Source organism: Scleropages formosus, chromosome 5 (genome assembly GCF_900964775.1).
Source record: "Scleropages formosus chromosome 5, fSclFor1.1, whole genome shotgun sequence".
NCBI lineage: Eukaryota > Metazoa > Chordata > Actinopteri > Osteoglossiformes > Osteoglossidae > Scleropages > Scleropages formosus.
In genome coordinates this window covers 6953762-6964476 of record NC_041810.1, presented here as the reverse complement: position 1 = coordinate 6964476, position 10715 = coordinate 6953762, and the positions used below count along the sequence as shown (strand labels likewise).

Here is a 10715-nt window from a genome sequence, read left to right as displayed (position 1 = left end):
GTTCTGAGAATCGGCTTCTCGGCAGGCTCTGCCTCCACATTCTCAGAAGGTATGCAGGGAAGCGGTGGGCCACGGAACCGAGCAAGGAGGCAGCGAGACCCCACGGCACCACGGGGGGATAGAGCTTCATATGTTTTACTAAGGGACAAGCGGTTCTGAAAATGTGTGTGTGTGTGTGTGAGCTGCACTTTCCAGAAAAACCAACAGACGTGTGACGCTACATACTTTGATCCCCCCCAGCGCCGATGAGATTGAACAAAAACCACGTTCTCACAAAAGGACCGCATTACTTTACCACGAGCTTCCCGTTATTTAATCATACAAGACAGAGTGAAACAGGAGCCATAATTCAGTCGCATGTATGAAAATGTAATTTCTATAAGTTGCTTTTAATGGAAAATCAGTTTAGCTCACAAAGCCAAAGGGCCTGAAACGCTACGGTACGGCTCTGCTCTCCTTCGGAGGTGTTCTGCTGTTCTCCAGATGGGTTCATCAGTTCAGCTGTGCATCTGTGGCGTTTCCTTTAATGGAAACTTTCTTACATCGGTTTTGACTCGGCGGTTTTCTGTTACGTGCCGTTCCGGCTGCGAGTGCCTCCCGTGAGCTAGTCAGTGTAATATTCTTCAGAAATATAAATGATTTTAAGGAAGAGTCCCTGTAGACCCTGCAGACATCGCCACGTGACTCCGTGTGAGTGGAGGTCTTCCATCCGGGCGCTCTCTCCTGAGAGGTGACACAATCCGGACCCCTGCAGGCCTGATGTCTGCCATCATCTCGAATTCAGCTTCCCCTCTCCTCCTTTGTCCTGTCTAGTTCAGGGGGTCAGGGTGGACCTGGCGATCCTCCCCCTGCGTTTCAGATCAGAGTCCAGCACCATGACCCCAGTGCTAGAGGGCTCTGTCTAAGTTCTCCGGTGCCTCCTGCGGGGAGCACGTGCTCCTGTTGGACTGACGCCATTGGATCTCGCCGGTCGTCACGTCTTCCAGCTTTTCCCACAGTCGTCGCACGTGGCCTCGTCTGTGAGCAGCAGGTAGGAGTTGATGGCTTCCCGTAGACCCTCGCTCACCGGCGTGTCCTCCGTGTCCGTGGGGTCCTGGCTGAAGATCATGGAGCTGCAGGGAGAGAGGAGGTGCTCACATGTGGCCTTAACTGAGGAGTAACTCACTAAATGGTGTTGGATGAGAGGTGACGTTACAGGGATACACGGGAGGACACGGTGGGGCGGGACGTCTCTCACCTGTCCACTTCTTTCCAGTTGATGGGCGGCTTCCTGACAGGGGTGGGCATGGATCCCGTCACCACAGGGACGTTGTTGTAGCCGCGGATGAAGCAGGGCTCTCCCAGAATGCAGCACAGGCCGTCCTCGACCTCTGCGACCACAAGAGGAACGGGGTGAAGTCGCACAGCTGATGTGCACGTCCTGCTCCTCAGCAGAGACCGCAGTTTAATTCACTCACATTTCCAATTGATGGTGATGCCATTTGGATTCATCAATTTGCAAGCAAAATTCTAACATTTTTTTTTGCATTATTTCAATAAACAATGCAAACGCTGTTTGCAGATACTGAGGAATCACCGTGCTAGCTGTTCGGAACAAGTTGTAGTAATAATAATAATAATAATAATAATAAATTTAATGTTTTGCATCTTTTCACTCTACGCAAGTCATGACCATGAAGCTCTCAAGTACAAAGGCAATGTTTTTCCACCCTGTCCAGTCACACACACCTGAGTAGTGGTCGACCAGCTGGAAGAGGGAGGAGAACGTGGTGCCGGGAGAGATGTACAACCAGCCGTTGGGAAGGCGGTGGATGCGGTAATGTTTGACTGAGTCACACGATGACCTCGTGTTCCGACGTACCGATAGCGAGTAGGCGCCTGAAGAGAGAGCAGGCAGAACCTTCCGTTTAAACTTTCCATATGTCTCTTCATGTCATTAGTACGTTAACAGAGGCTGCTAAAAATACTCTTTTGGCAAAATTAGAACGTATGGACAGACCCGTAGATAGACAGATACCGTATTATTATTATTAATATATATAGACCTGACTCCTTTGTTCAAGCTGACAGTCAGCGTACAGTGATTTACCCATTTATACAGCAGTCAACATAAATTTATGCCACTGTTACTCAAGCAAAACACATGATGATTACAGTGCTTTTTCACACCATCTGCAAGCCATGAATTCATCTCTGATGCTTTTGCTGTTTATCATGAAGAGTAAATAAAACAGTAATCAAGAAAAAGGTGCAGCAAGTCGTTTCGATGCCAGCGTCAGGCTGCACTTTCATTTGCGGTCATGTGAAACGCGTCTTTCTCGTATCTCTTTGTTCAGATCTCATTGTCTTGGTTTCCTCTGTTGCTCTCGCATGCCTGCAGGTGCTTGTTTGTTTTTGTTTGTACCGGTGCCCGATGGCGCTGGCGGTCAGGAGGGGGTGCGGCAGTTCCGCGCGCTCACCGGCGTGAGTGTAGCTTTCCCGGATCAGGAATGAGCCGACCTGGTTGTGGGGCAGCAGCAGCAGTTGTTCCGCCTTCTCTCTGGTGATGCCCTGGAAGAGCCACCTGCACAGAAACGGAGGGGTTTGGGGTCACGCTCTAACGTACGCTTTCGTCCAGAGCGACTTGCATTCGTTCACCTATTTATACAGCAGGGTATTCTGTTGTTGACTTGTTGAGTTCAAGGTAAATACCTTGATCAAGGGTACTGAAACAGGAGCGGTGAGTGGGACTTGAACCAGCAACAGGCAGGACACAAGTCCATGTCCTTAACCATTTCTCAGCCTACTGCCTCTACATGCTAAACTGCAATAGCAAATTAAATTTTGCTAGTCAAAGTGCAAAAAAAAAAAAAAAAAAACAGTGCGTCAATAAATTGTATCATTTTAATTTGATCATTTTAAATTCAACTTTGATGATTTAGAATTAATATGTGGATTTTTCAAGCGATGGTTTTAAGCCTGAAATAAGATTTGCGTCGAGAGCTCGTTTGTTCTCGAACGCTGCAGTTTCCTTTTAACTGAAAGATTTATTTTAGTTTTGTTTTCACTATACTTGGCATTTCCGGAATGGCATTTCGTGAACTTTCGGAAGAATCCAGGGCGGTGCGTCATGGGAGGAAGGAGGCACCTCACCTGTGGAACACCTTGGCCGTGTAGCTGCTGGGGACGTAGCTCTCCTTGCCGGTGGCGCTGGAGCTCACCCTCCACCAATCGCCTTCGCTGTCGCAGAAGGATGGACGGAGAAACGGACCAATCAGGAGAGACGTTTCAAATTTGATCTTAGGTCAGCTGAAACATCTCAGTGAAAGATGCAACAGAAAACAAACGACGGGGGGAATTTGGCTGCCGATTTTCTGTCATTGAAGAGTCATGGTTTCCGAGATAAAACGACAGCGACAAAATCGAATTAGACTTCATTCGAATTAAGTTCCGACAGAGAGGTATTTGCACTTTTCGCTAGTTTTCTGTGTTCTCGCTGGAGATTCCATGGGGGTGTTGTACCCTAGAATGTCGCAGCGCACACGGGTGGGTGGGGGACTTCCGTCTCCTCACAAATTAAACGGCTGCTTTTAAACCCCCTCCTGCCCGCGAACAGGGAGAGCCGGGTTTCGGGCCCGCAGATGGCGCAGCAGTCAAGGGTCGGGTCTTATGACGTCTAGGTTTCGGATGAAGGACGTGAGCTGCTGCTGAGCCCTACGCTGTGGTCCTTCAGCTTCAGCACTATAAACGGCTCAAACATACACGAGTAAGATGCGTTAAGAAATCAGGTACCGTGTTTTATGGTGTAAAAGGTGAAATCAGTGGGAGAGACTAGTGATGGTGCAGTGAACGAGCCTCCCGTCGGACCTTTTTGAGAAACTATGACTACGTAAAGTTTGGGTTATGATGTCGTGCGGCGCCACTTACTCGGACAGGATGTTGAGTCTCTCTCCCAGGGTGATGGCGCTGTCCTCTGGCCCCCCGCTGGGGTAGTTGTACAGGGACACGATTACGGGTCTGTGCTGGTCTGGGTGGACGAAGGTACAACGGGGGGCATTAGAGAACTTGTGGGCTCATCATCAGGAGGTGGCAGGTTCAAAACTCAGCAGGGGGACTTACTGTGGAATTCAGAAAGTCTCCCCACAAAGACGGTATCACTTCGATGACTTTACAGCAGCATTTCACGCACAGTGCCGCAGAGAGACATGGAACACGTAACTATGGTGACACACTCTTTATGGTGCTGGATGGATGGATGGGTGGATGGATGGATGGAAGGATGGATGGATGGACCGTACAAATAAATGTATGAAAGCTGAACTGTGCTCTTCTACATATAACCACGCATTTGTGTAAATTATCTTTTATTCTGCATCACACTTGGATGACCTGTGATCCAACCTGAGATTTCTCTTTGCGAAGCTCGCTAATGATTTTACAAGCGAACAGCCCAAAGGCATCGCTCTACGATTTTATGTAGTTTTATGACACGTCTGTGGGCTTTGGGCTGGTTAAATCTGCGATGAAGCAAACATGTATTTATGGCCCAGAAGGGCTGCGCAAATCTATTATCTATTCATCTGTTTATTTACTGTATAATCTGTTTAAACTGTTTAATTTTGTATTTGTGTTTTATATTGTTGTCTAAAGAACTCAGGGAATACCACTATAATTTTGTTGTATTGCACAGCAGTACAATGACAATAAAGTCTTCAATTCAATTCAGTTCAATTCAATTCAATCCAATCCAAATCGCACCATATGTAAAAATACCCTTCCACCTGGGTGCCCCGACCGGCCTTGGTGTGGTTAAGGCACCCAGTGATGCTCTGTTTGGCTCTCAGTGATGAGCACAGCGCTACCTGTTCCTTGGACCCCACGGACATACGTAGAGCTCCAGTCAAAAGTCTGAGCTCCCTCGAGCGTCCCTCACCGCCGCACCTCGTCAATCATACGAACAAAAACCAAGCGCGCTCATACACTCACGCTTCTTGTGTGATGCAGTTCATCTTAGCAGTGAAGTCTCCTCATGCAAATGGTTAAGAAGCCATGCAGGGGGGGAGCAGCGGTCTGGGTAACAAGGTCCCTCCCAACACCGTGGGACATGGGACGCCCTCAAGACTCGCGCCCTCTGTAGCATCAGAACGCAACGAGCCGGCTTGGGTTTGGAACCTACCCAATGCCGCTGGGTGGGCGAGGCCTCCGCGGAGCTCTGGGTCCAGCTTGGCCCTGGAGAGGCAGCAGCCCATGGTGCTCAGGATGTTCTCACAGCGAGCGGGACGAGCAGCAGATCTGGAAGACAGAGGAAGGCCGGTCAGGTTGGGCTTTGCGGCGAAGGTGGAATAGCGTCCCGTGTAGCGTTGGAGCCGAGCCTCCGAGACGGAATCGGCGAACGCTCGTCCCCTACGACCCGGGCCCAGCTTTCCGAGGGCGCGGTCGACAGCGAGCGGTCAACGCTCGGCGGCTGGGAGGGAGCTCGGCGGAACGCGACTCGAGACGTTCCGGAAGTCGGGTGCAGAAAATGCAAATCACCCGAGGTGCGAAGCAGCTGCGGAGGAGCCGAGTGGCGTCGGCGGACCGGCGTTCGGGGTTCGACGCTCCGACGGGAGGAGGAGCCCTGCCTGCCAGCCAGCCTGCTCCTTCCAGTAATGACTTTGTGTCCCGGTCCACACCGAGTGACTGTCACCATCACCTCTTTACCGCCACAGCGTCAGCGCTAAGGCGAGCCCGCCCCGCCCTCCGCACCCCCCAGGAGAGTGCTCCTCTCACTTTTACTCACGTCGCACAAGGAGGATGTTGAACACGGCGAGGAAAGAGAGAGAGAAAATAAAAGAAAAAAAATGCTTTGTCTTAAAAACCGCCGTTTTCCAACCGCATGCGGGGGCAGGGAGGATGTGACATCTCTGTGCTTACTTGTAATTTATTTAAAAAAAAATTTTCCTTATGGTCCCTTGAAATGCTGTCCCACTCCCATCACACCTTGGGGCACCAGGGGACGTAGCGGTTACCTTGGAATCAGAGGGACCTGGGTTTGAATCCCCCTCCTGTGCAAATGATCCTTCAGCAACACGCTCATCCAACTGTACGGTTCCAAGGAACCGGGGGGGGGGGGGGGGTCTGACTGCTACTTTTCGCTCCTTCTTACTAATTTACAGGCACTCTATTTCTGCACCACTTATTTATTCCGGTGGTTTCTGTCAATACGTCATCAATAAAGTTTTCACTTATATTGTTGTTTTTTCATTCCCTTCCACTTGAAAAAATGAGCATTTGGTCCCCATGACAATTCCCAGGAATGCTGGAAAGTGCTCTGGACCCCATTAAGCAGCACCACTCGGTAATACATCAAGTAAAACACCGTGATCTGACCTCTGGCCCTTGTTCCAGGTATGTGGGTGTATTTGTACTTTCTCGGTGTACCACACTGACTCTGCTGTATAAACAGGTAAATCACTGTAAGTAGCTCAGCATACAAACCGCACGCTGTTATCAAGCGTCTGATTAATGGCCACAGCCGGGATTCAAGCCCACAACCTTTAACGTTTCCGCGAGCGCGACTCGTTCGCGGAGACTGCTGCGAAGGTGTACGGTCGATGGTTTTCCAGCCATCGTCATGGCGATCGACAGGGTGCGTGGGCTGCCGCTGAGCCTCCGCCTTTTCAGATACCGTCATGTTGTGAGCTGCACGTTAAATATGATGACCACACACTTTTACATTTATTCATTTAGCTGATGCTTTTCTTCAAAGTGACTTACACTGGTAGTCTACCTGTAATTATTTACTCATTTGTGCAGCTGGGTAATTTTACTGGAGTAATTCAGGGTAAGTACCTTGCTCAAGCATACTACAGCCAGAGATGGGGAATCAAACCTGCAACCTTTGGGTTTAAAGGCAGCAGTTCTAACCACTACGCTACCAGCTATCTCCCCTTTTATACATGCAAATACAGATGTGGCCTTAATACAGGATTTGGAATCCATGCAGCCCAAGGTCCACATTTCAAACCAAACAGCTGCATATTAAAGTGTGAATGATCCCTCACTGAGCTTACGCTCATCATTTTGGGCCCTTGCCCTTGTGGAGGTGTGTGTGTGTGTACGTGTGTGTACTGCGGGTGCAGTTTCACAGCTGGGGTGGAGGAACCCATTAAACTACTAAAACCTCGACTTGGACACCCAGAGGTACAAACACCCGGGTGTTTACTGCAGCCGCTGAGGTTTTACTCGTCTCCCGCACCCAGGCTTTCAGCACCCCGCGTTCCAGCGAGAACCCGTAACCTGCGGGTGGGGAGTTTCAGCTGCGGTCAGCGGCGCCGCAATAAGCGGTTCTTAGTTTGATTCCCAGGAGGAGCCGTTGCTTAGTGCCCAAGAGCAAAGGCGTGTTCGCCTGAGCTGCTCCGGGCGATTTAAGTCGTTTCGCACAAAACGTTTTTGTTCGTCGGCATAAAAACGTAAACTGAAACAAAGCAGCGAACCCTTATTTCTGCAGCATGTCAGGTGAAGTAAACACGGTGAAAATTGGGGACAGTTCCGAAAAGCGCCAGCGGGACTCTAATCGAACTCAGGCTCCTGAGCTGACGGTTCGAGAAGCACGAAGCCAGAGGTGCTGGATAAACAGGTAAAATAAAATTGGGAAAAATAGAGGCGTCTGTTTGTAGATCAGCGATGAAATGTGCAAAGCGCCGTGGGAGACACAAAAAAAAACGAATTTATTAAAAGTAAAAATGATGACAAAGTAAAAAAATTATGTTCCCGATTTAAAAATTACTCATTCGCTCCACATAAATCATCTGTGGCTTCATCGCATTTATGAGCCCAGGATACAGTAATAAATCAGGTTTAAATCAATTTGTTTGTCTGACACTTTCCTCCAGAGCAACTTACACTTATTTACACAGCTGAGTAATTTTACGGGAGCAATTTAAAGTAGGCACCTTGCTTGAGGGTACTACAGCAGGAGGTGGGATTCGAACCCGTGACCTTTGGGTCAGAAAGCAGCAGCTCTAACCGCTACACTTCTATGCAAACACACTGTATGTACTTCAGAAAGTTCACCATGAAAGACACGATGGATTTATCTGTTCATCTAGCATCTTTCGCTGTAAACAGCTAAGAGGGCGCCGCACTTGAAGGCCCCTCGGCTGTTTGTCACCCTGGTGCGAAGCGAGACCACAAAGCGACTCAAAGCATTTCGTGCGTGTGCGTGTGCGAGCAGCGCACGAGATAAAAGCTCCGACACACCGAGTTCGCGCTTAATTTCGGAGAATTAAGAAAAGCGAAGGCCATCATAGCACCAGCGCAGCGCCAGATCATTAATGTGCACCGGCGGGGGGGGGGGGGAGCGGGTGTGGAAGGACATCTCGTACCCAGAGCCTCCACCTTCCATAGCGTCACTGCCAGTAACACACAATCAGGGTGAGTCTTGTCGATAAGGATGTTCGTATGGCTGCACTTTGCGTAGAGCGTACGAACCGTGCAGGTGCCGAACCCCTCGACCGCCAGACAGGTGCGCCGAACTGCGCTGCCCCCCGTGGAGAAACACCCTTCACACTCACCGCGCTGGAGCAAAAAGGCGGCGACCGGGGGGGGGGGGTCCGGCGAGCGGGTCAAGTCTTCCCTCCCAAAGGCCGGAGGACGCGAGAGCAGCCGGGCGAGACGGGTGCAGGACACCCGAGTGGCGGCGCAGGCTGCGCGCACGAGCACTTTGTGCGTACACGTGTGTGGGCCCCACCTTCCATGGCGCATCTGGAACGGCGACGCCCCCTCGACGGCAGGAGGGAACGGACGCACAGGCAACTTTCGCCCCCGCCCGCTTCCCGCGATGACTGTGGTTCGAGCGCTGACGCGCAGGTCCCTCCCGGCGATGAGGGAGGAAGGAAGGACTGTTTACGCAGCACAGTCTGTTCTGAGTCGCGACCACGTGTAAACAGATCACAAGGCCTCAGATCAGTGTGAGCTGGAAACCCGGGGAAGGAGTTCACACACACGCACACACGCTGGGGGGTAGGGGCGGAAACAGCCTCGGACAGCGGGGGACGTACTGATTATAGCATCGTCTTGTAGATGAAAGACCTGGGTTCGAATCCCACCTGTAGGTACTTACCCTAAACTGATACAATAAAACTTACCCCGCTGTATGAATGGGTAAATCTGTGCAAGTTACTCAGAGTGAAAGTCACCTTGGAGAAAATAGTCAGATGAATAACTTGAGACAGGAGGGACCTAAAAACTGGCTGCGATGAGAAGTAGTTTAACAGTTGTAATTATGTTCGTCTTACATTTACATTTATTCGTTTAACAGACTTTTCTCCAAAAGCAACTTACAGGGTTAAGGTTACGATTATTTACCCATTTATACAGCTGGGTAGTTTTTACTACAGTAATTTAAAGTAAGTACCTTGCTCAAGAGTACTACAGCCAGAGATGGGGCTCAAATCTGCAACCTTTGGATCCAAAGGCAGCAGATCTTAAGAATAATAATAATGACAAAAACGATGACTGACAGTTACCATGTGCTGTATGTGAATCAGGTGGTTTTGGGGAATGATGATGGATGCTGGTGATGATTTCCATTCGCTGGAATGAGCACTAATAATAGTCTGTTTACAAACAGAAGAGTCGCCGCCGCCCCCTTCGCAGGGGGTGTGTTCTAATGAGTCACTCGGAGCGTCACAGCCCATGACGACAGAGTAACGGAAGAGCAGGTAGGTTACTGCTCGTCAGGACGGGTGCGAATGCGGAAGGGCAGTTCCTCCAAACCCCCCCCCCCCAAAGCATCCGATACCATGCGCCAGAGCCCTGGGCTGATCTTTCACGATTACATATGTGATTAGCGACACGCTCTCGGTCCCGGGACCCGGTGTTACAGTGGGCTGATGACTCACTCTGCAACACTGAGATAAACAACTGCCTTCATTTTCCCCACTAGTTTAATAATTTCCAGTTACAGGTACAGAGCCAGGGGGCACAGTACCACCCGTGACCCCTACGAAGGGAAAGCAGCTCATCCCTCCAGCACGCCCCCCCGCCCCGAGGCCCACCGCTTTCGTCACACGGCATCGTGTGGGAACGTGGGCTGACTGAAGGCTCCGAGAAATTATGTAAAATACGAGGTGTCAGGACAGAGGGCATTGAGGTCATGGGCGTGGCATTCGGTCGCCCCCATCGCTCATTCAGAACAAGAGTCACCCAGTCGGCATTGAGCTCGAACCCTCAACACACGAACCTTGACTAAAAATAGCCTCTCCGGTACTTCACTTACAATTTACTCCAAAGGAACTTACGCAGATTTACCCTTTTTTACAGCAGGGTCAGTTTACTACACTGATTCAGGGTAAGTATCTCGATCAAAGGCACTGCAGCAATAGCAGGGATTCCAATCTTGTCTTGAGTAAGAAGGTGCAGCTCTAACAACTGTGTCACCTGCTGGCCCACAGGACACATTACTGATGATACTATGTCACTGGTGCACTAAAGGGGCAGATGGACACTGAATTGATGTAAACTACAAGCCGATTTGTAAACTGTATGGTGATAACAAAATGAAATGAGGCTCATTTTAAAAGATGCCGTCACCTTCCTGCCAGAAGAGTATTCTCTTGTATGACTTTCATTTGCATTGTTACCTTTTTTCTATGACAACATGTATATCTGCAAATAAGAGTTAAAAAAAAAAAAAAAAAAAAAAAAAAAAAAAGGGCAAAAAAGTGACACCTCCCCAAGAAATAAGGGTCAAG

General features: G+C 49.8%; 1 protein-coding gene across 1 annotated transcript; it reads right to left on the bottom strand.

Moving 5' to 3' along the window:
* Window positions 1-370: 370 nt before the first annotated feature.
* Window positions 371-5782, bottom strand: LOC108930752 (src-like-adapter 2). Its single transcript, XM_029252566.1, has 8 exons — window positions 5759-5782; window positions 5156-5271; window positions 3907-4006; window positions 3133-3219; window positions 2460-2563; window positions 1729-1878; window positions 1238-1370; window positions 371-1112 (listed from the first exon to the last, which is right to left on the bottom strand). The coding sequence occupies exons 2-8, from the start codon at window positions 5226-5228 to the stop codon at window positions 974-976; spliced, it is 786 nt and encodes a 261-aa protein (XP_029108399.1). The 5' UTR covers window positions 5229-5271; window positions 5759-5782; the 3' UTR covers window positions 371-973.
* Window positions 5783-10715: the final 4933 nt, after the last annotated feature.

Excerpts from the sequence above, each read along its gene's own strand:
- LOC108930752 (XM_029252566.1), bottom strand. The coding sequence starts at position 5,228 with ATGGGCTGCTGCCTCTCCAGGGCCAAGCTGGACCCAGAGCTCCGCGGA. Across the intron at positions 1,879-2,459 it reads GGAAAGCTACACTCACGCCG|GCGCCTACTCGCTATCGGTA; the intron begins GTGAGCGCGCGG and ends CTCTCTCTTCAG. Across the intron at positions 1,113-1,237 it reads AACTGGAAAGAAGTGGACAG|CTCCATGATCTTCAGCCAGG; the intron begins GTGAGAGACGTC and ends CTCTCCCTGCAG.